Below are 27,348 nucleotides of genomic sequence, written 5' to 3'. Positions count from 1 at the left end.
TATGCCGAAAGGAAAACATAACCAGCCTAGATAGTATCTTTGCTTTACAAAGGCTGCTTGTGATGCCTGTGCTTTGACTCAAAACTCCCCGCGCATTGGCTTTTTAATCATGAGATCCCTTTTTCAGCACAGCTTCGCGAGTAACAACTGCACCACAATGAGCCAGCTTCATAGATATGGGAATGTTTAGATTTCCCTGCCAGTGACTAAAGGCCTTTAGCTTTCACTAGCCAGTCCCAGCTCGCATTGTTGTTGCCTGTTGATTTGTCTTCTCTCATTATTCCTTGACATGCAGCTCTCCACCCACGCCCACACTAACAACCCTCACACAAAGCGCATTGAGGTATTAACCAGGTTACAAGTTCAATGGAAAATTACACTAAGATTGTGCTGTGTGGCAATATAAAGGGATGGTATTCACTCTCCCAAAGAGCTTGTTAAAAACACAGCTGGTTTTTTTTTTCTTTTTAAGCATTCTAACAAAAACAATTTTTAGAAGTCAGGAATGTATATTTGTGTGTATATGTGTCTATACCTACTTTATGTATAATTACAAAAGATAGACACGGGCGTGCATCGTGTCTCCACCACTGACTGGCACGATGCAAACTCCCCGCTGGAAATTCTGCTGGATTCTGGAGTTCATTTAGAGCATCCCCAGAAACCCAAGCTAAATAAACAACCTCCTCCTGCTCTCAGCTGCAATTAGATACATGAACCTATCTTCTTTTTGTTAGCCCAAATTACAGGCTGGTGGAAGGGATGAAAGTCTATAAAAACGTTTCTTAAGAATCCCTCCTTATTGAAAACTGAAAATAAATGCAAAATAAAACTTAATGAGATTAACCTAACACAGTAACAAAATTTGCAACACCACACTATAAGGTTAAAAAGAAAATAGTATAATAAAGGAAATACAAAGGCTTTGGCATGGTTTTTACAATCAACAATGGTTAATTTTGATATGTAGTTGTGAACAACTTCAAAACACTTAAGTTTAAAACTCTTGCAAGCACTTTTAATTGATTAGGAATGAATTCTAGATGCACAAAAATGATTGGACTGTGAACAGTAGTACAACTATATCTAAGAACAATTAACTCTTGCCGACCAAAAAGAAACGTATGATGCATGAAAATGTGTATAAAACATCTATAGAATATTCTTGTCAAATATAAATGAAATTAACTTTATTATAGAAATCATTCTGGGAGATTTCTAGGGAAGACAAATACTTACATTTCGACATAAAACAAATTGGATTATATCGAAGACACAATCTACCTTTTATCTATCAAACTCTTTTCTTCATCAAAGTTCTCTCTTAACCCCTGTTTGCACATAGCTTCAGCCGTTAACAACCTTTGGAAATACCAACAGATATTTTTCTTACATAAATCTAGTGCGTATTGTTCCAGGTTTAATTATATGCAATGGAATGATACAAACTTGGAACATCAATCCATAATCTATGAACAGATTGGTAGAAGTATTCGATATATCTTGATAAAACTCTTAAATTCGTGGCAAAGCTTGTTGATCATGGCTTCTTTTTTTTTTTCTTTTCTTTTTTTTTTTAAACAACTTCATGACCAACACAGATCAAACATCCATCCAGTCTACATTGTTCTTTTTTTTTTTTCATTATAACATACAAATGCCCATTTACAAATAATACACCAAAATGAGTAAAAGTTTGGATACCAAAATGAAGATTTGTTCCAACTGATATAATGCCTTCAGTGTACAAAGGTCCATGTGAAAGTCTTTTCCATGTGTTACAGCATAGGGCACAGTTGCAGTACAGAAGTACTCTGAGAGCCATTCTTCCTTTATAAAATACTGCTGAACATCCAACTGTTGTCCATATAGTCATTTATGGAATTAACACATGTTTTACTGTAATCTTGGCCAGTATTGAGACATATCGGGTTCACTGCCAGGAACTTGAACTGGAACTGACACTCCAGGGGAAATGAGACCTGAAAATTGAGGGTGAAAATGGATATTTTAGTATTTCTATACATAGCACAATTTTTTCTTTACAGTTTCACAGGTTTGTGCTTGTATTCGAGTAAGTATTAACTCTTACCATCTACCAGCCTGCAGAAACAGGTGGGAAGAGGGGTGTATATTTTTAAAACCTATGCACATCTCACTGATTTGTTGTTATAAATAAACTGTCATGCTTTGAGATAAATGCCAGAGCCTCAGCTTATTTGTATCAGTTGGGAATTCAGCCCAAAATACACTGAACATTACTATTCTTTTAAAAATGTGTCTGTCTTGTGCCTGCTTATGCTGACACTTACCCTTTTTTACTCTGTTTTGCCTTCTTATGCACAGGTTAATATTTCTACAGGTTACCTGCCTTTTCCATAACTTCAAATCTTAGCAAAAAATAGCCTCTGACACAGACATAGTAAAAATGCACCCAGTCCTGCAAACACTTTCACGTACACTTAACTTCACAGGTGTGAGTATCTCCACTGAAATTTAACGGTGAAATAAATGCTGCTTTAGAAATTAATTACACAGAGAGGATTTTGCAGGATGGGGGCCTCACTAAAGAGCTTTCCACTGTACCGCTGTTCAAACACCACCTCTGTTAATCAGCTGTCTTTCATCTACCCCTCCAGCAGCAGCTTAAATATCAGACTTTCTGCTCAAGCCCACAAGGTTATACATTTTCACCTTCTGCCCAGCTCAGCAGCTACTAAACCCAACAGAAAGACCTCTCCCAGCAATGGGGAGAGACTTCTCCCAGTGAATACATGTGAAGAACCTGATGGCTGGAGCAAGGAAGCCATGCCAGCAGAAAGGCCGGGGGAGCGAGGAGCCACTCACCTGTGGAAGTGGTGCCAGAGGTGCCCATCGGCTGGCTGTTCATGTGTGTCTGCATGTGAGGAGGGGTGTATGTATCATAGCTCCGTCCATTCACTGATGGACTGGTGGGCAGCATGCAAGAGTAGGAGGAGGTCTGGCTGGGTACCGGGGGCTATTGGAGCAAAGGACAAAAGAGTGTTAAGAAGTATTGGCCAAGGTAAACACAGCGTTACACTCTTCTGGGTGGAGGTGACAGCCCTCAGAACCGGCGCGCACAGGCAAAAACAAGCTTCAGTTTCAAATTTGGGGACCTGGATGTAAAGCCCTATTTAGGAGCTCAACCAAGCAGCCTCTTCCCGGAGGTTTTTAGTCTACAGAAACAGCATGAACAGTCACCGGCACATTTTCAGACACACTTGGCGAGCAGATCCCTACATCTAGATGATAACGAAGGTGTACATACCTAAGCCAAGGAACCAAAGCCTGAGCGCTGCCCTTGTTTGTACTTTTGTAGAAGAAAGATGTCTCATGCCATTTGCAGCCAGAGACAGGGCTGACATCTGATGTCGCATTTGGTGGTGTAACTAAAAACTATGAGGGGTATAACTAAAAATTACTCCCCTGGGGCACGTGGGCTGGTTCTGCATCTGCAAGCACGTTGCACATACGCAGAGATGACGTGTGGGTTGATCCCCCATCAGCCACAGTCACCCCAAACCCATTCCAGCAGCATCCCAGGAGACCAGACATCTCCATTCACCTAAACGCCAACCCCTAAAACCCCAGCTGCCAGGGGGGAGAGCAGCTGAGGGCAGGGGGTGAAGGATGGCACGGTGCCGGAGAGGGACCAAGCAGGGGCATCTCCCACTGCAGGGTGCCAGTACCAGTGCAGCCCCAACACGGGGAGGCAGCGGGGGCGGGTAGCAGGATGAATAATTCCTGCGCCAAAGCGCACGAGACTCAACACGTCTGCACATATTTCCTCCATTGGCACATCCCCGACACACACCGTCTCCGAAAATACTGACAGCCTCGCTCAGTAAGCACACACACTGTGCTCTGGGAGAACCATCAACGCACCACGCATCCGCAGGGAAATGCCGACGGTTCGGCTGCCAAATCTCCTGCTCCAACATCGTGGCCATCACACCGTGGTGGCCACGTAGGCAAGGCTTTCCAGCACAGCTCACGTGTGCCAGCTCCCTGCCCGGGTGCCCGGTGGTGAATCAGGGGCCTCCTGCTTTCCCAAGGGTCCCCTCCCATATCAGCCTTTTGATCTTTTGTCATGAGCTCTCAGCTCGCTGCCGGGCACGGCGCCACCGGCCTCCAACGTCACGAAATAGCAACCTAGCCAACGTCATTTCTTTCCGCAGACTTGCGAGACTCTAACTTTATTTGGTTAATTTTGGTTCAGCAATTAGTAACATAGTAATTGCTGCAGCGAAGGAGTCAGGTTCTCTAATCTGCTCGCCTGTCTCCAGCAGTGGTCAATGCTGTGTGCCTCAGACAAAGCTGTAAAACTCCCGTAATTGGCCAGCACCTTCCTAGGCCAACCCCACCATTAAAAAAGGAGGAATTTTGCATCTGAAAGGTCTATAGAAACAGACCCCAAAGGAATAGATTTCTTCCTAACCCAGCTGGTGATCAGCTAATGCTTTCAGGCATGAGGATTGACAGCTCTTGCAATTCTGGCTTAGCTGGCATAACCACTGATGCTAATCACATCCTTCCCTCTCTCAGGTGTTCCTAATGTGCCGCCGCCACATTACCTACGCCGAGAAGGTCAGATCCCTCCAGCAGCTTATTCGGGCAGCAATTTCCACAATACTGCACCAGTGAGTTCCATAGGTTAACCGTGGGTTTTTTGTGGGTTTTTTTTTCCCCAGAAAGGGTTTTTTCATTCCACATTTGTTGCCTTGTAAATTTGAGGACCTTCCTCTTTTAAAATTCAGGAAAAGTGCTTGTTGAGCACCAGGTCTTACAGCACCCTTTCTCTTGTGATCCTCCCCAGTAGGGCATCTTTTCAGATGCCGGGGAAGCCTTTGGTGCCGGTTTCCCTGCAGCATGGTTTGGGTCCATAAACCCCCCATCCTGCAGAGGTAGGGCCCCCACCCACGCCCAGGGGCCTCCGAGGCCCGAGGGAGCGTCGTGCCATGGCGGCAGCGCCGGACTTACTTGCATAGGCAGGTTGTTGGCCATGGTGAAGCTAGGCATGGGCGGCAGCGCGCTGTACGTGTTTGTGAGCGCCGTGTCCGTTCTGCCCAACATGGAACCTGATGTGAAAGAGGAAACTATAATAAAATAGACAAATAGATGAACACATTAGTTTAACCACAATTACAATCAGTGATACAGTCTCAGAGTCTCATTTTCCCAAGAGGCTCGAGGAACGTGGGCGGGTTGGTGGCATTACCGGGGGTGGTCGGTTGCGGGATCGGCTGGTAAACGCTTGTGCTGAAACTACTACTGATGGGAATGTGGCTGGGAGTGTTGCTGGCTTGTCTTCGCTGGTTCCTCAGCTTCTCTTCCCTTCTCCACTTGGCCCTTCTGTTAGAAAACCACACCTGAAAACACAGCATTTGAGACACGTGAATGAGCTTACAAGGACCTCCCCCACGTAACTCAAGGCTGTGCTGATAGAAAGCTGGCTTGCAGCCGTAGCAAAGCAGCGTGCGAAAGCAAACCCCAGCTGCAGTTATTTTCCTGAAGGGGGAGATGGACAAATACCCAGTCATAAATAGGGGGGGAGGTGGACAAATACCCAGTCATAAATAGGGGCTGCCCTGTGCTTTGAGAAGCCAGGAATAACAAAATTAGAATAGTAAGAGTAAAAATAATAATAGTCATAATTGCACAGCAACTCAGTACCTGTATCCTTGCTTCAGGCAGGTCTATTTTAGCAGCTAGTCTCTCCCTTGCAAACACATCGGGATAGTGAGTCCTCTCAAATTCTGCAGAAGGAAGTATTGTTGCGTTAGTTGCAAAGAGTTAATGTGGCTGACTGTAAAGTCAGAGTCATCCCTGTGCTGCCTGTGCTCTAAATGCTCTTAAGAACCATCGCTGTAAAGGCAAAACTGAGCTTTCTCTGTGTGTGTGCGTTAGGAAGAAGGACGCCTTGCCTGTGGGGGAATATTGCTAAGGGGATAGGCAGGCTTGGGTGCAACGCTGCATCTTTCAAGGAGCAGTGAGGACTTCTGCCTCTGCTGAGGGGGTCCCCAAGGCAGCTCTGACCCTGTCACCAAGAAGTGAAATGGCACGTCACTAAATAACAGTGGAAAATAAGAACAAAGATCCGCAGCGGGTCAGAGGCGAGGTGCGCCCAGGCCGGTCAGGGAAAAGGGCACCTGCTCCCAGCCCCGGGCAGCGGCAGCGCTGGGGACAGGCAGCAAGAGTGGGGGCAGGCATGGAGAGCTGCTGCCAGCCCCAGCTGCCTGCCCTCGCCTTGCCGGCATATGGCAATGCGGCCCGGCCGGGGACACGGCTCAGTCATCAGGAAGAGATTTATCCCCCATGAGAGGAGCCCGGGGTGTAACACCCATGTTTCAGTATGAGCTGTGCCCTGAGTAGGTTCCCTTTAAAAACCTTGTAACAGCTATTCAGTGCATATCACAGCCATCGATGAATATTTGGAGCTCAACGAATGAAAGAGCATGGAGGGAGCCACCGACTTAAAATATATACAGATATATATAAGGCACGTGAATGCCATGCTTCCACTCAGCTCTTTCTATAGCCAGGGCACATTTTGCTTTTCTCTCCTGCTTCAGCCACAGGAAAATGCCACTCACCTTTCTCAAGGGCTTCGATTTGCTCTTGGGTGAAGGATGTTCTATTTCTCTGCAGCTTTCTTTTCAGCTGGAGTCTCATTTGGGCCTCGTCTGAATCTTCTCCATTAGAGCTGATGGAGTTAGTGTTTTCCCCTCCTCCCTCCTGTTGCGGACAGCCATCTGCAGAACCGAGAGTCGGAAAGTGAAACGCAGGTACCCTTGTTTTAAGATGCCTATCAGAGAAATAACACGATTGGAAACAAGTTCGGCCATGTTTGCTGACACCCTCCCTTAAAAATGTCTCAGGTATCAAAGCAACATTGCGCCAATGACACGGGTGACACGGAAACATTTCAGTTTCCAGCATTATCCTAAACATTGGAGATGAGGAATTACGATTGCCTGGTCTTAATTTCATTTTGTTTTTCCTCTGGAATAAAACATGCATAAAAATACTTTCCCCTGAAAGTGATTCTTTCCCCGAATCGCTGCTGAAGTGCCATGGCAGTCTCCTCTGTCTGCTGCATTTATTTACCTATTGCTATATTTAAAATAGTGATGTTCAGTATTTCAGATTATCTATAATCAGTAATTCCTATCTAATCAATTAGATGTTGATAGGTTTGCAGAAAATGCTATTAAGAAACCAAACCAAGCTTGTAATCTTTTTTAAAAAATATTTATCCAGTTTTTATTTGAATTCTGCACAGTCAATTTCATTTTAAAGGTTGTGAATTTAGAAGTGCCTGCATTGTTCTGCAGTTTTATTCAACTATTGTATGAGTGTGCATTGCCTTGACACCTATTACTGAGCACAGCTGTAATTATATCATCACCAAGAACAGGCTATAATTGCTGAAAATGGAATTTTATATTTAGATAAAAGGACTGTCCATTCTTTGTAATGTGTTGCACCAGAGAAAAGTAAGATTTCTTTTAAAATTTTAACATGTAATTTTAAAAGAAATAGTAGCGAGTTCACTAACTAGCTAAATACGCTATTCTGCAGCTGAACATTTGGCATATCATTTAAGCGGTACATTTTTAATTAGGGCATTTCCACCACTTTTAATGCGATTTCTGTCATTAAACAGGGGGAAAGTTTCATTGTGCTCTCCTTTCGGGCGGTCGCAAGGATGCGTCCCGGGTCCGGCCGGCTTTGCGGGGCTCTGCGGGCACCCCTGGGCGAAAGAAAGGGACGTTTCTGTCGAGGCAGAGAAGTCGTTGTCCCTAAATTAGCTCTCCCTCTCCTTTCAAAGCATATTTTTTCGAGACGTTTTGATGTCGCATAAAGGGGGAGACGGGATGAGGGACGCATGGGCTACTTATGCTAATTCCCTTGAAAAGTTACGCCAAAAATAAATAGCGACACTCCCGCTACATCCTTTAAATATTGTGGGAAATCAACTTTAAAGTAATATCATTTATAATCGGCGAACAATGGCCCCGGCCTTCAAAGCTCGGGGGGAATTGTGACAGGATCTGGTGGGACCCTTTCAACCACTTTGAAATGTTTTAAAACCCGAACTTTCTCCCCCATTTAAACACAGGGATTCAGCGGCCGTGGTCACCATATGGGCGGCCGCAGCCCCATTGAGGCGGCCGGCGGCGGGTGAATAGCCGGGGGGGGGGAGCTGCCTTTCAGGGCACACAAAGCGCCCGGCCCGGGAGCGCCGCCGCGCCGGGGCAGCCGCCGGGCCGAGCGCTGGTGGCAGCGCCGGGGGCCGCGCCCGCCCGCCGCGGGGGCCGCGCCTAACCTCCGCCACCGCGCTCATCCATCACTGTCCGCACCGACCGCACCGCCACGGACCGGGGGGGGGCGGAGAGAGCCGCCCAAAGGCGGCGGGGATGGACGGCTGCCGCCTCCCCCCTCTACCCCATCCCCGCGCCGTCGGGGCCGGGCAGCGCTTCCCTGCCTGCACCGGGCAGCGGGGGCACCCGCGGGGCCTCCCGCCCCAACCGGGGCCAGCCCCAACCGGGCGCTCCCTTTGCACACACACACACACACCCCCCCCCCTTATTTTTAAACTTTTGAAGCCACGTTTTTCCGTCTCGGGGCGCTCCCCATCTCCTCCAAACCTCTGAGCCAGCTGAAAGTTTCACCTAAACACGCTTATGATTATTTAAAAGCCCCGCGCCGGACAATTAAGATATCTTCTTTTTAGAAGCCCCCCCCCCCCTTTTTTTTTTTCTAAAAAAAAAGAAAAAGCCCCTAAAAGGAGCGATCTCAATAGGGTTGTTCCACCTTCCAGACCTAATCCGTAAGAAAGCGAGTGAATGTCCGTCCCTATTATCCTATAGCCAGACCATCTGACGCTGGGTATAGGATTTGTTTCCTGGAAAAAAAAAAAAAAAAAAAAAAAAAAAAAGACGCTGGGAAATAAAATCATTCCTTAGTTTCTTAGTGTCTTAATCAGTGAGGCGGAAAACAAGCAAAAAAAGATAGCAAACCAATTGCGGCACCTCTCAGCTATAGAGCCGGGATCAAAACATTGTAGCATCTGTTGAAAGAGAAAGTGTCTAAATCCTATAGAAGGCTTTAGTCTTATAAGAGAGGGAGGGGGGGGGAAAAAGATAAGAAACAGTGTCTCGGTGATCCCTAAAACCACTAAATCACTGGAGAATTTCTCCCGGATAGAGATGTCTCTTTTTGTTCTGTCAGCCCTCATGTATCCATTATTTTATTCACTGCTGCATGGCGTTTATCAGATTGAGACCATATTTGTACCCCTCTGAGACCTAACCTCGCCTTATGCTTTTTGAGTAATGGACTCTTAAAATCCAGTAACATACCCCTGCAAGGGAAAAACATTAGAGGGAGCATGAATATTCCAGAGGAAATCCATTTTATTAATTTTAATTTTGTGGTGCGGATGTTTTAAGTGCCTGCCTGCCCCTCGCCTCTCCTGCCCACGCACACACGCACCCCCGGCCCGAGCCGCTCCGCACCGCGTTATTTCGGCGGCAATTTGGGAGAGGGCTCCCGGGGTCCTCCCGCCCCGGCACGCACGTGCCCGGGGTCCGCGCTCCCCCGCGGAAACTGCGCTCGTCCTCACGCCACGGGAGGGGTCCCCACAAGCCCCCAGCAGCTCCACCGACCCCCCGCCCCCCCCAGACACGGGCCGCCTCCGCCGCAGCACTGGGGCGGCCAAGGGCCGCCTGGCCCCAGGTGCGCCCGCACCGCACCCGCGCACATCGCGCGGAGCTGGGCCCGGGAGCACCGCTCTGCGGCGGGGAGGGCAGGCAGGGGGGCGCCCGAAATTTCTCCATTTAACGCCTTTTCTTTAAAAAAAAAAAAAAAAAAAAAAGCCAAAGCGGCGGGAACGGAGGGCGCCCAGGCCGTTTGGAGCCGCACGGGCGGAAAATGCGCTCCCCTCCGCCGCGCACCGCTCCGCGGTTTGGCTGGTGGGTGCGGGGCAGTTGTCTCGGGAAGGCCGACTGGGACCCCCGCGGCCGGGCAGGGGCAGGGGCAGCCCCCGCCCGGCCCCGGGCGCCGCAGGTAGGGGCGAACCGGCGGGCGGCTGCCGGTAGGAACCGTCCCGGCTCCGAGGGGGGACATCGGGCAAAACAAAATTAAAAAAAAAAAAAAACAAAAACCACCACACCAAAACCCACCAAAGTGGGGGTGGGGGGAAGCGAGGGCTCCGCTCTATCTTTCTAGTGTCCTTCATAGATTGTTTTCTTCTCTTAAAACTGACATGTCTAATTGGCAAGCGGTGCCATATCGTGTCCAGAGGTCTCCTGTGGAACATTTCTACAGCTGTCTCCTTCAACTAGACGCTTATTCATGTCGCCTTAATGAGAAACAAAACGATCTCTAATGAGCAATTACATAGCGACAGAATTGTTCCCATAACAAATTCTTGCGTGTGACAGAAACATCCTTTGTACCAGATATTCCGCACACTGTTACCGATTTTTTTTTCCTTGCGGGGTGAAAACAAAAAGCAGGTTGTTGTATATAGACACCTCTTCTAAAGGAATGACCACAGCCAGGGAGAGAGCCGAGCCTCAACAGAGCCCGTATTCAAAAAGAAGCCATTAACCATCTTAAGTATGTAACGTAACATCCCATTATCCTTCATATTATCCCCTTGTCATTCCTACAACAAATACCTATTAATCTTCAGGATAAACAGTTTCCTATATTTACAAAGTTGTTTCGGGGCCATTGAGGAGGAACTATAATCAGCCCTACCGAGATAGTTACCGATCTCCCCGGCCTTGGGGACCCCGGTGCGGGAAGGCGCCCGGGGCGGGGAGCGGGAGCCCTAATTACCGGGCTGGTGGCCGAGGTTAAGGATCAGCCCCGGCCCCCGCCCGACTACCGGCCCCGCAGCTCTGCGGACGCGGCTCCGGCGGCGGCTCCCGGGCTCCCCTGCCCGCCGCCGGTGGGGGGACCGGGGCTGGAAGCCCCCCTGGCCACCGGCCCCTCCGGCCACCTGCCCGCGGCAGCCCGGGGCGGAGCGGGGCGGGGCGGGGCACGACGACGACGCCCTCAGCCGCTGTCCCGAGGACATTGCCCCCCGCCCTCAGCGCGGTGGCCGGGGAGGGGACGAGGGTCACCCGCGTCGGGGCTGCCTCCGCCAGGCCAGGCCGAGCCGAGCCGGGCCGGGCCGGGCCGGGGAGCGGCGGCCGGGCTGTCCCTTACCTTGGGCGGGCTGCCCGGGTACCGAGGTGCCGGGGTACCAGCCGGGCCGGGTGCCCCAGGTCCCCGTCTGCCCGTTCAGCATCCTTAGCTTGTCGTACATCCCGTCGGCACCCATCTGTTGCTTTTCGCTAGCCAGGTTGCGGAGGACTCTGTTTATCGACGACACCTGGAAGGCAAAGGACAGGAAAGGCAATGGTAGTGCGGTAGCGCGCTCCCCGCGAGCCACCCGCGCAAGCCCCGCGCCTCTCCGCGCCCCCTCCACGCTGCGGGCGGCTCGACCTGGGCGCAAGTCAGGGGCTCCCCGGGAGGCGGCTCGGCCGCCCCGTACCGCCGTGTCCCAGCTGCCCTGACTCGCTTACTGCTGGTGGTGGTGCAAACAAACAAACAAACCACGGGGAGGGGGGGGGGGGGGGGGAAGAAAAAAAAGCCCCAAACCCAACCCTGCAAAACCAGAGCGATGGCTTCGACTGATGCTTGCAGTCCTGAGGCGCCAGGCGCAGGGGTGACCCGCATATTTTTTATTTTTTTTTTTCCCCTCCTTAAAGGCATTTGTCAGATTCTGTATGAAAAAATGCGTCTGACCCTGCCACATGCAAATGATGTGAACCTGCTATGCTCTCATCTGGTATCAAAACAAAGGAAGCAGAGGCTCGCTACGGCTACCCAGCATTGTACACAGCACACAGGAAGGTTTTTTTCATGAACTTACACTGGGTATATTATCGTTGGTACAGACCCCCTCTGATAGTAATCTGTCTCGAATCTCCCACGCAAAGATGGAGGGGCACTCTCGTTTATACTGCGCTATTTTGCTTACAACTTCTGGAGTCGCTACTCTCGGTTTACTACCTCCGATTGCCCTGGGTCTGATGGAGCCAGTTTCGTAATACCTGCCCAAAATTTTACTCACACATCCATTCGACACCTGGATAGGGAAGCGGACAGAAAATCACATTATTAATAATTTCAAGACAAAAATAAAATTGTTTAAGTATGCATTAAACAATGACAAGCTTACGTTTTGATTGTCCAGCACTTGGACTTTTGCATCTGCATGGGTCTATAACACAAAAATATACCTTAAATGGTATGAGAACTTACTTAGAGAGTCTTTTTTTTTTCTTTTTTTTTTTAAAAAAATTACATTCGTGGCCCTACCCTCTACAAAAGTGATACTTTAAAAACATTTGGAAGAAAAAAAAAATCTGGTCAAAACGTAATTCTTTTAGTATCAATGTTAAAATACACCTTAAATGCGAACAATAGCTAAGCCAGACTAGTCTCCATCGTCCTCACTGCTCTTAGACAGAGTACTTGCGGGGGACAGGGTGAGTGAGGGGTTATCAAGACCTACATTTACAAAGTACCCCTGAGCTGCGCCAGATCGCGTTAGTGTCCGTAAAGACAGATTCTGGGCTAAAACAGCGTGGCTTTGAGGGGATTTCTTTTTTTTATTTTTTTTTTAATGCTTTTTGGAAGAAAAAAAAAGCTAAAAATAAAAAAGCAGTAAGCCACGCCAAATGCATACAGATCTCACAAAATCATAAGTAAATACGGGGGGAAGGGGGGAAGGAGAGGAAACTGAAATTATGCCGAGCCGTATAATTCAGTTTATTACAGCGAACTAACTGTAACGAGAGTGCAGGTTATCACCGGATGGAAATAAAGGGGAACAAAAAAAAAAAAAATCGAAAAGATCTTTAAAGGTATATATATATATATACACGCGTAGAAAGGTCTATTTGCGGCAACAATCAAGCAGATGGACCGTTTTATTAGGCTGGAAGGCGGGTGGTGGTGGCGGTGGTGGCGGTGATGGTGGTGGGTGGGTGGGTGTGGGGGGGTCGGCAATTAGCGCCTTGGCGGCCAGCGGTGGACAAAGCGGCTCTGGAGCGGAGCGGAGCGGAGCGGAGCGGTGGGAGGACGCGGGGCGCCGCCGCCTTCACCTGCAGGATCCGGGAGATGTCGCAGGGCCGGGCGCCGCTGTGAGCGAGTTCCACGATCTTCTGCCGCGTGGAGTCGGGCAGCGGCCTCCCGTTGACGAACACCCCGCCGAGCTGGTTCACGCCGCTGTGACCTGCGGGAAGCACAGCGCCCACCATAGCACCCTCCGCTCCCGCCGCCCCGACCCCCCCCCCCCCCGCCCCGACCACCCCGCCGAGCCGGCGAGCGCGCCGCGCCTCTCCGCGCCCCGCCGCGCAGCACCGCCGCTCCGCTCCGCCCGCTCAGGGGCGACCGGTCCCAGCCCGGCCCCGGCACCCTCCTCGCCCGCCGCTCCCCGGGAGCCACCGCGGCTGTGCAAGACGCCCTGGCCAGCGCTCCCCGACTGCACAACCCGCGGCACCGGCGAACCCCCAAACCCAGCCCAAAAGCCCAGAATATTCCGAGCTGGAGCGCCTTGGGTCGCTTCCTTGCTTTGCCTCTTTTTTTTTTTTTTTTTTTTTCCTTTTTCTCCCCACCAAAAAAAAAGAAACAAAACAAAAACCCCCAAACCCAAACCCCAAACCCAACCAAGCCTGCCTGCATCCGCACAGCCGCAGCTCGCTTCGCCAAAAGCAAAGCGAGAGGCTGCCTCGCCAGTGCCCAACCTGAAGCTCCAGGCTTTGGAGGAAGTCTCCCTGGAGAAGCTCTGCTCTACGCGCTCTCCGCTCTCCTCTCTTTGGAGCCTCCTGATAAATTGACTCCAAGAGCCCAGGCTTCTTAGCAATAAATAAGCTCCAAATATAGAAGAGGGGGAAAATATGATGAGCCTCTCTGACATTTGTCTTTAAAATAAAACTAGCTGCACGTCAAGTTTGAGCTTAATTTCTGGAAATAGGCGGAAGTCGCCCCGGATCATGCATGGAAGGCTAATTGAAAAGATCAGTTGGAGCACTTGTGGCAGGCGTGTCACTTTATGACAGTACTCTGCTTTTGAAAATTGCATCGTCACGACAAATAGTAGCATGATAAAACGACCCTTTCTGTCCGCATTTGGATATCACTCAGACTAGATTGAACTCTACTCGCTCTCCCTCCGAGGGAGGCTGCGGTTGGAGGTAGCCGGGGGCTCTGCGCGGACACAACCGAGGGGGCGCGCTCCCCGCGCAATGGATTCAAAGTGACATCGGGGCTGGGGAATTTGCCGCCCCGGCCCAGCAGCGCGGCCGGCGTTGCGACCTGCGCATCCCACCGCGGGGAGAGGAGCCCCGCGTCCCTCCCCGCCTGCGCCCCGGCGGGCGGGCCGGCCCGGGGCGGCGGGGGGCGGCCGGGGGGCGCAGTCCCTCGGCGGCTCCCCCCCTTCCCCCCAGCCCTCGCGTGGGTGTCCCCCCCTCCCGTCCCCGTCACGGCGTGCGGGGGAGCCCGTTTCAGGGAGGGACGCTCGCCGACATAAAAAATGGCAGCGGGGAAAGCAAAATCAAAGTTTCACTTAAAAGGTTAAGCCTTAATCATTATATAATTTCCCTGGAGAGCGGTGTAGATCTCGCCCAGTGGCAATGATTATGCGCCTTGTATTCTATTGCTAGTCATCTAATAGGAAAACATATGGTGTCAATTTGGATGCTCTGCACCATATACACCCAGGAGTTATTAACACAAAGCCTGAAGAGCCCGCCGCGACCTTTAAACAAAATAAAGGCTTCACCCGAATGATATCTTTTCTGCGTTTTGCAGTGGCGATCCCAAACGGCCGAGTGAAGGCATTTCCCCATTACCATAAACCCTCGGCACGCCACGGCCAAGGGCAGCCGCCGCCGGCCCTGCGAGGCGCAGGTAATACCCTCCCCGGGCTGCCGAGGCTCAGTTTTTTCTCGGGATAAATGAAAATACATCGCACGGACACGCACGCAGCGGCCCCGCCAAGAAAAAAACAACCAAGAAAAACGAAAAAAAAAAAAAACCAACAACAAAAAAAACCAACCCCAAACAAACACCGGCTCCACCCGAGGTTTTCTGAGAAATCCCCAAACCCTGTGTTTTTCCTGATGCTTCTCACACGGGGGGACAATTTATTAAACGATCTAACGGGGGAATGATAAAGGGGTCCCGGAGATGCGCATCCGCGGCCAGGTCCCAGAGAAGCAGCGTGGTGGGAGCCGACCGCCCCGCGCAAGGGCCGCGCAACTCGGCCTGCGCTCCTCGGAGCCGCTAGACGCGCAAGAAAAGCGCGCTCCCCGCGCAGGAGCACCGCGGGGTTGCGGGCCTCGCAAAATCGAGACGGGCCGTCGCGATTTTGCGAGGCCGAGCAACCCCGCGGCGCTACGGCGTGGAGCCCGCCCCGCGGAAGATCCGCGGCCCGAGGAGATGGAGCCTGCTCAGGGAGAGCTAGGACCTCACCCCCGGTCCCCCCGACCTCCGCGCAGCCCCTTCCGCCGGAGCGCAAGGAAAGGCCGCTTCTCGCCGGCCACCGCGCCCCACCGCGGTTCCGTGCGCTCCCGCGTTGTGCAAGCGCTTATCCCTCTGAGAGGCGCGCAGGCCCATCGGCGAGGTCTTAAACACCAGCAACGACAACAACAACAACAAAAAAGGGCCAAAAAAATTTAATAATCCACAAAAGGCATCAGGATCTGGAAGCAAATAAAACCAGGAGGTGGCGGGGAACTGCACCTAGCCCGGAATGGCTTTTTCCTGCTCAACTCCCACTGCGGAGCAGGTAGGGACACCACGCCAGGGCCTGGGCCACGAACCGGCCAAGCCCCGGTGGCCCGGGAGCCGTGACAGCGCTCCCAGCCCCTTCCACGCCGCCCACGGCGGTACACGCGCCCCGACGGGGCGGGCGGCGCTCCCGGCCGCGCAGGGGGCACCGCGCCCGGCGGAGCCGCCTCCCCCCCCCTCCCCGAAGCGAGCCCCCAGCCCCGGGCTGCCTGCCCGCTCCTGCGCGCCCGCGGCCGCCCGCGCCTGCCCTCCGCGGCCGCGAAGGGGCGCGGAGTCACTTACTGTTCTGCATGTTGGGCTGATAGAGCAGTATCCCACGGGGCTCGCCTATAGCAGTCTATCAGTGATAAAATAGGCATTAATCAGGGGAGGGAGTGCACACAGTTAAGCTGCAGAGAGGCTTATATCTCACAGGCTTACTTTGTTATCCTTAGGCATCTTCCCCCGATTAGTTTAAGGATTTGGGGGCTTTAATGCCTCAAGGCAAAAATGTACATATGTATCCCTAACACGCGAAAAAATTTAAGAAAAGCAACCCGCCAAGTGGTTTCTCGTTTTAATTGCATGCAGGTGGCGTATTGCCTCGTCGTCAGTGCCCTTCGCTGAGGTGGTGTATTAAGTGGAGCGACAACAATCACAAAGAGAGTCCGAAGTCATGTTTTTAAACTTGCCTGAAAGCGGGGTGGACTGTCCTCTCATACAATTTAGGGACTCGCACATCTGCGTGTCACTAGTTAAAGTCTTCCCTCTAGGACAAAGCAGAAGAAGTACATTAAGAGCGGCGCCGGGAAGGTGTGCCGGGCGGCAGGGCGCGGGCCGGGGGGCGCGGAGCGGCGCGGAGCGGGGCGGGCGGCGCTGCGCGGGGGCTGCGCGGGCACCAGCGGCGCGAGGGGGGGTGGGGGGGCCCTCCGCCGGCTGCCCTGCGTGCTGGGAGCGGGGCTCCATTTTTACCTCCGGGTATTTCCTCTATTTTTTTTTTTTTTTTCCTCCTTTCCCCGCGGCACTAGCAACTTTTTCTCCCCCAAACTCCCCGTCTTGTGATTAACTTCTTTTTTGGTCTTTAGATCTTCCCCATTTTCACTGTACTGTGACACACGCTGTCTACCTCGCCTCACTGCTTTAAAAAGTAAGAACAGGAGGGGGTGAGAACTGTTAAACAAAGCCTACAGAAAGCGAACAATGGCCTCCATTCTGCTCCTCTACCCAAACCCCGAGTGCAGAAACCCAGGCTCCTTAACCGGCCGCGCAGCTTCCCAACTCAACGGACCAACAACCCTCCAACTTACAAAGAGCAGAGAAACAAGCCCCTTCTCCCTTCATTAGTGCCTGCCTTGACCCAGCGCCTGGACAGTCCCCAGCGCCTTTTTTTCTCTTCGCCCCCCCCGCCCCCCCCCCCCGCAACCCCCGCTCCCTCCCTCCTTCCCCTGCTCCCTCTCTCCTCCTCTCGCCACCTTCCCTCCCTCCTTTCCTCTCCCCCCCTCCCCGGGCCACTTATTTATTTATTTATGCGTCCCCATGTATTTATTTGAAATCGTCGCGGGTGAAAATGGAAAAGTAATTTCTCGTTATAAATATCTGGCGGTAATTGTGTTACTGGTGCGAGTTGTTAGGGGTTGTAAAAAGATACAACAGCTCAGTGGGGTGCTCAATTGGGGAGGGACAATTACAATAAAGAGCCCATTCAAGGGGGTTGCTAAAAAAAAGGAGGTAAAATAATGAAATAGTCGCAGCCTTCATTTTCTCGCCCTTTTTTTTCGCCTAAAAATACTCATTCTCTTTCTTTTGCGCCTATAATGAATATTAATTTTACTCTTCCTGCATATGATGGAGAATTCAAAGAGGCACGTTTCCCCATTCAGGACTAGCCATGGTATAATTTATTAAGTAGCTTTTAGTAATCTTAAATCCATAAAAATAAACATCAAACAAGTACTTTCTCGCAGCATGAAGACTTTAACTGGTAAATATTTACTGCTCTTTGGAGAGCTACCTGATTAGCAGCAGAGCAAGCTACACTGTACTTCAATGGAGACGTGGCGATATCTCCTTCAGCTGAACTGAACGTGAAGCCATCCCTTTAATACACCGAACACGTCTGCATAGACACACACCGAACGGGAAACCCACTTCTACAGACACAATTTCCTCACATATTTCACGCACAACTCATAAACGTGGGGCCTACGGGGTTAAAGAAGCCATCCAGAAAGCCACCATTAAACTTCCAGCCCTCAGCTCTGCCAGCACGGACCTCAGAGATGACAATGAGTGGATTTAAAAGAAAGGGGTGGGAAAAAAAAGAAAAAAAAAAAAAAAAAAAAGGGGGGGGGGATAAAAAAGCCACCAAACCAAACCAAACCAAACCCCAAACACAGCCGAAAGCGTTTTACAGTAGAGGGCCTGGGTAGCCAAGTGCTTCAGCAAGGTAAGAGGCGGCGTGGGGCAGGGGAGCTGCGGTTCTGCTCTGCAACTCTGCAACGCCTCCAGCAACCGGCCCGGCACCCCCGGCCCGGTCCGCCGGAGCTGCCCCCCGCAGCAACACGATCGCACCCCCCATCTCGCCTGCCCCGGCCCGAATTCGCTGCTGCCCCGCGGGGACCGGCGGGCCCGCACCCGGCCGGCGGGACGCGGCCGGCTCCCGAGCGGGGGAGGCGACGCCGTTCGCCGTGTCCGTGTAGGCCGGGCCTAATCTGCAAATCGGTTTTTAATCTCGAAATCTGGATATAATCTGATGGCGGATAGCATTTTTTTCCCTCCTCCGGTGAAACCGTAATTAGACGCTAAGATGACAAAGTTTCGCGTTCTCGGGGCAAATGAGAAAAAGATAAAAACGAATCGGTTTGCGATTAGGCGTTGGTAAAGGTCAGCAGCTATAAACATTTATTGTCAAGGGCCACTTTTATTATTTTATGTCCCTAAAATGGAGAAGATGCAGTCACTTTTCTTCTCTAGGACGTTGTTGTTTTCCAAAACAGCCTCTGCCAGGTACATTTAATCGTTCGAGAAAGTTTGTTTTTAAACTTTCCAGAAATTATTCCTGCTCTGCTTGTCCATGTAACACCTCCGTGCAAAGCGTTACAAGGTTAAATTCAAATCCAGATTTTTTTTCCAATTGCACTTGCGAGGGGAAAAAGAATCAAGTTTATTGTTGCGCTTCCCAGGAGCAATTTTTTTTTTTTTTTTTTTTTTCCACGGCGAAGACTTTGCAACTTCTTTTAAAAAAAGGGCTTTGCTATAGTGGGGGATCGCAGGGCAGGGGGATCAAAGGGGCAATTACGTGGCTCTTGCAGAAATAAGCGAGATTACTTATTTTAAAAGAAAAAATATATTTTTTAAAGCGCATCGGTTTAAAAAAAATTCTCCAAACTGGGACCACGGCGCGCCCCGGTGCCGAGGAGGGACGGGGCGGCCGGCGGGGCCCGCGGTGCGCGGTGCGGGCGGCTCCGCGCCCCCGGCGCTTCTCCCGCGCCGGAGCTGGGAAAGTTGCCGGCACTAGGGACAAGTTGGGAAGATCCCCGGGTGGCTGATTAGAGCTGACAGCCCTTCAGCTCCTCTCAGCTCCCCGCCTGTACCGCGCCTGGGAGCTGACTTGGCCTAGGATGTGCTTTATTATTTTTGTTGGGGTTTTTTTGGTTTTGTATTTTTTTCCTCTCCTCCGCAACTCTCCCGGCCGCTCGCTCCCTCCTTTTCCCCACGATCACGGGTGATCCTTCCCTAACCGAGACCGCGGGAACACAAAGCAGAACCCGCGGACGGGGCCGCCCCCGGGGCAACGAGGCGCCGCTTCCCTCCCTCCCTCCCTCCCTCCCACGCGGCGTGGCGTGGGGCCGGAGCCCGGATCGGGTCGGGGCCGTGCGTGGCGCCTCGGGCAGCCGCCCAGGACAGCAGCCACGGCCCCGACCCGACCCGGGCTCCGGCCCCGCCGCCCCTACGAGCTGGGGTACCGGCAACATCGGCAACACAGACACCGGCGCTTGTGGTCTCCCTGCCCAGCAAACGCTGCGTGGGAATTACTGCTGCTGGTGTTGGCATGGGCTTCCGAGACAGATGCTTTAGCTTTTCCAGAGGACACGGGCTTATGTGAAAGGCAGAAAGTTTGTGAGCTCCTGGGCTGGAAAGTTCCCTGGGAAGCTCTCCGGAATGCAAATGGCAATATGAGAGAGAGAGAGAGAGAGAGAGAGAGAGAGAGAGAGAAAGAGAGGAGGAGGGAGCGAAAGCCCTGCCTAAATATTAAAATGCAAGGAGGGAGAAGTTGGGAGAAGAAATGAGCAGACTCACCTTTATGAGGCATCCTGTCTTGTTGTCAAAGCTCCTGTCAATAGTTTAAGAGCGCACTGATTTGAAATGATGGTGCTTTAAAAAGAGTTGCCAGCAAAATAGTTTTTCTCCACTGAAGCTGCTGGTTGTGTGATCTTGAATTCCTGGGAAGGAGACAGAGATTGACAATAAAATGGGCTGTCAGTGACTGGAGAGCGAGAGATAAAAGAGTGTGTGAGTGAAGTGGGGAGAGAGAGACAGAGCACACCTATGCTGATTGGTGATGGTTCAAGTGTATTAATGTATGTGTGCCTTGGTCTCTGCCTCGCCTCCACTGCTCTTCACTGGCCCATTAGCAAAGCCTGACCTCTGTCATCATCTTCCAGCAAAACACTTCCTCCCTGCGCCTTAACCAGAGCGGGAAATGCGGCTGAGCCGGGGCTGGCTTTTCAAACCCACTAATCACTCCGCAACATGCAAATGCTCCCCTCGCTCCCACACAAAATGTTGCTTTATGCAAAGCATCGCCAGCGCCTCCCCGCCGCCGATTGGCCGCCCGCCGCCCGGCACGGCTCAATTGGCCCGGCCGTTTGAATATGAATGTGCTGGGCCCGGCTCCCGGCTCCCCGCTCCCCGCTCCGCACCCGCCGCCCGGCCCCGCGCCCGCCGCCGCCGAGCTGAGCCGGGCCGGGCTGGGCTGGGCCTCCCCCCGCGCCCGCCGCCGCCGAGCCGGGCACCGGCGCGTTTTCAGGTCGGGCTGGGGGAGGGAGGGAGGGGGGGCAGGCGGGAGGGGGCCGGGGTGGGGGTGTGGGGGGGTGGCGGGGGTGGGGGTTGGGGGGGAAAGGTCAATTTGCATTTAAACAGTTCGCTCCAATCCGACAATGGAGATAAGGGGAAAATAACATTCAAATGGTAAAGACATAAATATTTGGGAGACAGGCGCTTTGTCAGCGGTGAATCGGCCGGAGCCCCCCGAGGCCGGCAGCCCCCCCTGCCCCGCTCCCAGCGCCGGGCGCGGGAGGCTCTGCCCGGCCGGGAAAGAGCAGAGCAAATACACCATTTACTTTGTGTATTGAGGGCTCTTGTGAAAGGCCCTGAAGAGTCCTTTACCAAACACTCACAAACTTCTCCCACGTGCCATTTGTTGACTAAGGGCTGCCGGGCTGGGTTTTTTTTTGGTTTTGAGTTTTGTTGGGTTTTTGTTTTGGTTTTTGTTTTGTTTTGTTGGGTTTTGTTTTTTTTTTTTTTTTTTTTTTTAAAAAGACATCACGAAGGAGCTGGGGCCCGGGACGGGGGGGGTCCCGGAGGCTGCGGCTGGGGTGGGCAGCGGCCGGGCGCTGGGCAGTGCCGCCGCTTTGTGCCCGGTTGCTGGAGGGGCTTCCCCCCCCCCCCCCCCCCCTCGCCTTTTGCAAAGGGAGCCCCTTCACTGGCTGCCAGAAACTCAAGGGGTAAAGTAAGTAAAATGACTTTGCTGCTCTGACCACACACCACAAGTACATTTGTTGAATGCCGGACTATTAAGACACACCTCAGTAAACTCTAAAGCAACCCCTCAGCGCATGCATTTAAGGTTACACTGGGAGCACCAGTCCGAGCTCAGGGTGTCCCAATCGGTTATGGCGAGTGGTCCGGGGGGAGGGGAGAGGGGGGGTCTGCACAGGGGGACAAAAAAAAAAAAAAAAAAAAAAAAAGAAAAAGCTTGGGGGAAAGAAAGGGAAGGAGAAGAGACAGGAAAAAGAAATTCCAAGAACCACCGCGGAAAGTGGAGAGTATGAACGCGCAAAGCATAAAATGAAGTCGTAGCCGCATACACTTGACTTCTCTTGACATGTGAAAAGTGCTAAAAGTCAAAGCTCATCAATAAAGTATCTTGAAATTGAATAAGAGCCCTGACAACCATTGCATTCTTAAATAAAGTACAATGAGGAGACAAACGACTCTGCCAAGGAGTTTGCATGTGAGTGAAAGGGCGCCTCAATGGGAGCGGGATAATGGGCTGCCCGGCCGTCATGCACTGTCATCCCCGGTCCCGCCGAGAAGCTGCCACAGCTCCCTAATAGCACAAAATGGGCTCTTAAGAGACTGCTGCCTTCCCCTCTACCGCTCGCTTCCCTTCCCTTCCTCCCCTTCCCCCGACGCCGGGGGGCCGCGATGGCCACCCCCGCTCGGCGCCCGGCGGAGAGGCCCCGGGAGGCCGGGGCTGAGGCGGGCAGCCTCTGCCCGACCCTCCCTTAAAGCCGGGACCGGGCCGAGCTGAGCCTTTCCCGGGAGGCTGCGGGGAGGGGGGATCCGCCGGCCGTCCTGCCCGGCACCCGGCGGCCCCACCTGCAGCGGCGGGGGGCCGGGGGCCGCTCCCCGCTCCTCGGCGCGGCTCTCGCCGCCTTGTCCAGGCCTAAGTCAACCTGAGGGCTTGGTTGGTTGTTTTTCCCACCCCCACCCCCCCACCCCCCCCCTTTCCGAGTCATGTATATTATAGAAACGGAGCCGAATATCGCGATGGACATACGGGAGCATTTGGGTGCGATGGGATCTCTCCTGAAGGTAAGGCAGCGCAGGAGCGGGGGAGCCCGGCCGTGGGGCTGCGGGGCACCCCAAGGAGGGCTCTGCCAAAACTAGGAGCTCGGGCAGGGTCCCCCTCCCCCGGCAGCCCCCTGTTCCCGGCTCTCTCATCTCCTCCTCAAAACTTTCCAAAGTATCAGCTGCCTCTAAGTTAACCTGCCCGCGGCCAAACATCATTTCAGGGGCGCCGAGGAGATCTTTCAGAGCGACAAAAGAACCGAAACAAGGGCCAAAGTAAAGTACGAACCGATGTCCCGCTTGTCTCCCGCTCCAGGGCGAGTCCCGGTGAGCCGTCCCCGCAGGAGCCTGGTTGCCCTCCTAGTTGCCGGTGGCCGAGGCCGGGCGTCCCGCCGCACGCATCCTGCAGGCGAGAGAAAGAGGCTGCTATTTGTAAACTCGCACAAATCTCGGAGGCTCCAAAGGGATTTTAAAAGCTGGGATCTAGTCCTTTTTCTGGAGTGAAGTCAGTCGTGTCCGTGGGTTTTGATTTTTTTTTTTTCTCTTGCCTTTTTTTTTTCCTGTTGCACCCCCTGTCTAGCAAATGAGCGAATTTTTTTTTTTTTTTTTTTTTACTCTCGTCCACGGGGCTTTAAAGGGGGAAAAGACAAAAAACACTTTGTCTGAAATCGCAGGCAAATATCATTTTTACAAGCTCTCAATTAGCCATCCCTTGGATTAGCACCTTCTTACGCCTCCTCGCCAGAATAAAGCAGCCGTAATCTTGTTGCTATTTTCCCCTCGGGCGCAGCGGGCTTTGTGTTCCCTCCCCCCAAAAAAACTTTTAACGCCCCCCCCAGCCGAAAAAAAAAATACCCGGGCAGGGAGGGGAGGGCAGGGGAGGGGAGGGCAGGGGTGAAGCCGGTGACGTCACGGGGGGGGGCGCCGGTGGAGCGGGAGCCCCGAGCGAAAGTTGAGAGGAAGAAAGAGCAGCGGGGCGGGCCGCTGGGGGCCGCGCGTGTCTGTCTGCGCGCGTGGGTGCGCGCGGAGTGGGTGTGCGCGCGTGTGCGCGCAGCGGCGCGGTGCTATGCGATGCCGCCCGCCCCGTCGCGTCGCGCGGAGCCGGGTCTGTCCCGACGCGGAGCTCCGCGGGGTCCGGCCGGGTTCCGCGCCGCCATTTTACATCCGCCCGCGGCGGAGGCGGGCGCGGAGGGGCTGTGCGGGACCGGGACCGGGACCGGGATCGGACCGGACCAGCCCCCCGCCCCGCCGCCTCCGCCCCGGCCCCGTTACCCCTCGCCCATCCCCCGGCGTTGCGGGCAGCTGCCCGGCCCCGGCCTCCGCGCCCTTCCTGGCGCCCCTCGCCCCCAGCCCCGGTGCTCCCAGCAGCGGTGCCCGGTCGGGGGAAATGGGACTTGCCGGGGCCGCCGTGCCCGGATACCTCCAAAGAAAACGCTTGCTTTTCTTTTTCTTTTTCCCTTTTTTCACCTAGCAGCTTTCCAGCCGCCGCTCACCCTTCCGAGAAGGCTGCCGCCCTCCCCTCCCGGCCGGCCTGTTTTACCTTTTCCTTATCTTTTTTCTGTTTGGTGGTTGGTTTTTTTTGATTGGGTTTTTGTTGTTTTTTTTTTTTTTTGGAAAGTGATTTTTCGACTTTTAGAAATGCTCCTCTCGCCTTTTTAATTCGTCGAGAGGAGAAGCACTGCTGTGAGGTGCTTCGTGTTACCGTTTCCCAAAAGCCCTGCCCTCCTGCCAGCGCAGACCGCCCCCCCTTCCACGGGCGAGGGCTGCGCCGGCGGCACCGGCGCCCGCCCGAGCTCCGCCGTGGGACCCCGCGGCCGTGGGACCCCGCGGCCCCGGCCGTGGCTCTCGGCATGGACTTAGACACCCTTTGAAGATTTCTGCTTTAAAATCCGCATGGGATTATTGTAACTAGCATTTTTTCTGCATCTGTTTTTTCTCTCCTCACCCCCCCCCTTTTAACTATTCCAAACAAAAAGAAAAAAAATGGGCATAATAAAAAAGGTTTTTTTAAAAAAGGTAAGTAACTATTATATATGACAAGGGGTTTTTTTTGGTTTGTTTTTCCTAATTAAAATAATTTTCACTTTTTTTACATGATCTCGTGCCTGGGTACTGATTTGTGTTAAACAGCAGCGTTTGCTTCCCTTTCGTATTTTGTTAGGTGTTGAAAGCAGAAAGTGCTGAGTTAGAGACTCCAGTATCGTCTCGTTGTATTAATATCTGGGCTGCAAACTACCTTTTTTAATACCCAGAAAAATGCTTAAAGTCCTCTTGTCCAGTTCGGTCTAAAACTGAAGAGATACACAAATCCTGACGTCTTAGACTACAATGCTTTTGCCTTCAGGACACTTAATGCCTATTTGTATATGTAGAGACAGTGTTTGAAACCTATAATGCACAGGACACTGAGTTAAGTGGAGCTTTTCTAGTTTATAAACAATCTGCAAAAAGTTTGGAATCGATTTAACCTCTTTTATGTTGGCCTTTTGCATAAGGCACAGCTTTGTGTGGCAGGATAAAAAAAGGCTTTCTGGACCCTGCCGAAGTCGCTCTGAAACTGGAAGACGAATATACATCCTTCTGTACGAGAAAGCCTTTGATTATATATATGCGCGAAAAGTGTCATGCAACCGGACCCGCTCGAAAAGCCTTCAGAAAAGAAGGGGGGGTGTGTGTGTGGAAGCTTAGCGCATCCTGACGGGCTTTTTAAATGCTATTGATTGGGACAAGCTGTTCAAAACCCCAGTAACAGTTAATCTGCCTGTTAATCAAGCCACTAAGGAGCTCAATGCGAGTTTTATTAGCAACTGGAGAACACAGGCAGCAGAAAGGATCAAAAGCCTACACCCTTGATATTTGTAAAACCAGCCTTTCCCAAAAATATATTTTCAATTACAGAGTAATTCGGAGCTTATCAGGGCTCGCCCGCAGCCCCACGCAGACGGTCCCACGGGCGCTGACAATGCCACGAAACCAAATGAACCAGCACCGCGTTGGCCCCGCCGAGGTGCGGGGTTTTAAAATAACGCGGCTAAGAGGGGGTCCCGCTCTCGTCTCTCTCCCACTGCGGGCTCTCCTGGCCTCCCGAATTAGCATCAAAACCTAAATTTGGCAAACCACGAGGAACCGATAGAGAAACTCTTCGGATTCACGTCAACTGCGTTATTAGGTTGAGGGCTCTTTTTCTTTTAGCTGGCATATTTGATTTATCGCGGCAAGTTTGCAGGGTACGTTTCCCTCTGCCCATCCTTTTGGTGGAGCCGCTCATTTAATGCCTAAAAAAAAAAAGTTTAAATCTCAAGATTCCTAAGTTGGCGAGCCTGAAAGTTGAATTTCAATTAATTTAATGACCAGAAATATTATTATATCGGCTAAAATCAACATCTGATCTTGTCATTTTTAATGCAAACCGATTGCTTTATATGTCAGCGAGATATGCATATAAAAGACTATCTGGTCAGAGGTAATTATGTCACAGCTTTTTCTCGGCATGACAGCTGGATAAACACCATCTCCAATAAACATCTCTAATTAGGGAGGAGGATCTGAGATAGATGGTGTTTGATTTATTACTGAAGGAGAATGTCCATTTACCGGTATAGTATAGCGAAGCATCACAGGGAGCGTTCCCGCTAACGCACCGTAAGGAATATTTGGAGATGCTCGAGGACAGGTAAGCGGTGTTTTAGGTTTTACGCTGTTATTCTGTTTCGTGTTATTTCGGAGGAAGAACGACCTTTCTAGGGTATCTCTCTCCCGCTGACACCCTGATTTAGCAGAGGCGCCTAGGGCTCGGAAAGCAAGCCTCAGTTTGGAGGCCGAGAGGTGGTCGCCTCTTGGCTACCGGACCTTCCCTAGCCCGAGTAGGGCGACCCAGCCTCCGCGGCGACCAGCGAGCCTCTGGCGCTACCCGGGGAAGGGCGGCTGGGACGCGGCCCCCGACGACAGCCCTCCCCTCCCCGCAGCCCCGCCGCCAGCCCGCCTTTCCGCGCCCCTCCGCGCCTCTCCGCGGGGGCGTGCGGGCCCGCCGCTCCGGACCCTCCGTGCCCCACTCCCGCCCCGTCCAGCCGGCCAGGGGGGCTGGGGCCCGAGCCGGCAGCCGGCTGCTCCAGGGCGCGGGGGTCGCGGAGCGGGGCCCCCCGACGGGCGTGGTAACCTGCAGCTGCCCCCGCCACCTGAGACGGGTAAGGGCGAGGGAGAGGGTCACGGGGCCGGGGGAAGGGGAGGGATGGGGGCTGCACCGCCCGCGCCGAGGGGAGGTGGGGGGGGAAGTTTGGGAAGCGGCTCGCACCGCCGGCCACCCCCTCCGCCCCGGGGCGCCCCCTCCGACGGGCGGGCAGTGGCCGGGGCCGCTCCCCCCATCCCTCCCGCCCACCCCCACCTGTTGTGCGGGGCTCCGGCCCGCTCCCCTCGCCTTCCCCCCGCGGGGTGGGGGTGCCCGGCTGCCCAGGGCCGGGGTGCTCGGCCCCTCCCGTCGGGCCGGCGGCCGGGAGCGGCCCCGCGTCGGGGCGAGCGGCCAGGGGTGAGGGGGCGACGTGCGGAGACGTTACCTGTCAGCGGGCGCGGAGGGCCCGGGCGCGGCGGTCCTGCGGCCGGAAGGAGGTACCTGGCGGCTCCGGTCGCCAATTTCCACGCAAGAACCTGCCACACAGTTTAAATGTCAATGACAGCAAAAGAGGGGTGCTGCCTTTGCAC

General features: G+C 52.9%; 1 protein-coding gene across 11 annotated transcripts; it reads right to left on the bottom strand.

The window, feature by feature from the left end:
* Positions 1-1,547: 1,547 nt before the first annotated feature.
* PAX6 (paired box 6) lies at positions 1,548-27,348 on the bottom strand. 11 transcript variants are annotated; one of them, XM_074842011.1, is made up of 15 exons: positions 27,204-27,348; positions 22,943-23,056; positions 20,158-20,300; positions 16,551-16,627; positions 16,162-16,216; positions 13,191-13,321; positions 12,263-12,304; positions 11,954-12,169; positions 11,245-11,410; positions 6,615-6,773; positions 5,695-5,777; positions 5,240-5,390; positions 5,002-5,117; positions 2,848-2,998; positions 1,548-1,982 (listed from the first exon to the last, which is right to left on the bottom strand). In XM_074842011.1, exons 5-15 carry the CDS (start codon positions 16,169-16,171, stop codon positions 1,897-1,899), a joined length of 1,311 nt encoding a protein of 436 aa, XP_074698112.1. In that variant the 5' UTR covers positions 16,172-16,216; positions 16,551-16,627; positions 20,158-20,300; positions 22,943-23,056; positions 27,204-27,348; the 3' UTR covers positions 1,548-1,896. The 11 variants fall into 11 exon arrangements, with proteins under 11 accessions (XP_074698112.1, XP_074698116.1, XP_074698119.1 ...); XM_074842015.1 differs by having other exon boundaries at positions 5,002-5,099; XM_074842018.1 differs by having other exon boundaries at positions 12,155-12,169.

This window comes from Strix aluco, chromosome 16 (genome assembly GCF_031877795.1).
Source record: "Strix aluco isolate bStrAlu1 chromosome 16, bStrAlu1.hap1, whole genome shotgun sequence".
NCBI classification, from domain to species: domain Eukaryota; kingdom Metazoa; phylum Chordata; class Aves; order Strigiformes; family Strigidae; genus Strix; species Strix aluco.
Note: the sequence above shows the minus strand (reverse complement) of the source record. Positions and strands in the feature narration are given on the sequence as shown.

Bases quoted from the DNA above. Each gene is read 5' to 3' on its own strand.
- PAX6 (XM_074842011.1), bottom strand. The intron at 6,774-11,244 runs GTAAGGGACAGC...TCGGTTCTGCAG, and splicing joins ACCCGGGCAGCCCGCCCAAG to ATGGCTGTCCGCAACAGGAG. The intron at 5,118-5,239 runs GTAATGCCACCA...ATTTTATTATAG, and splicing joins CCCGCAACCGACCACCCCCG to TTTCCTCTTTCACATCAGGT.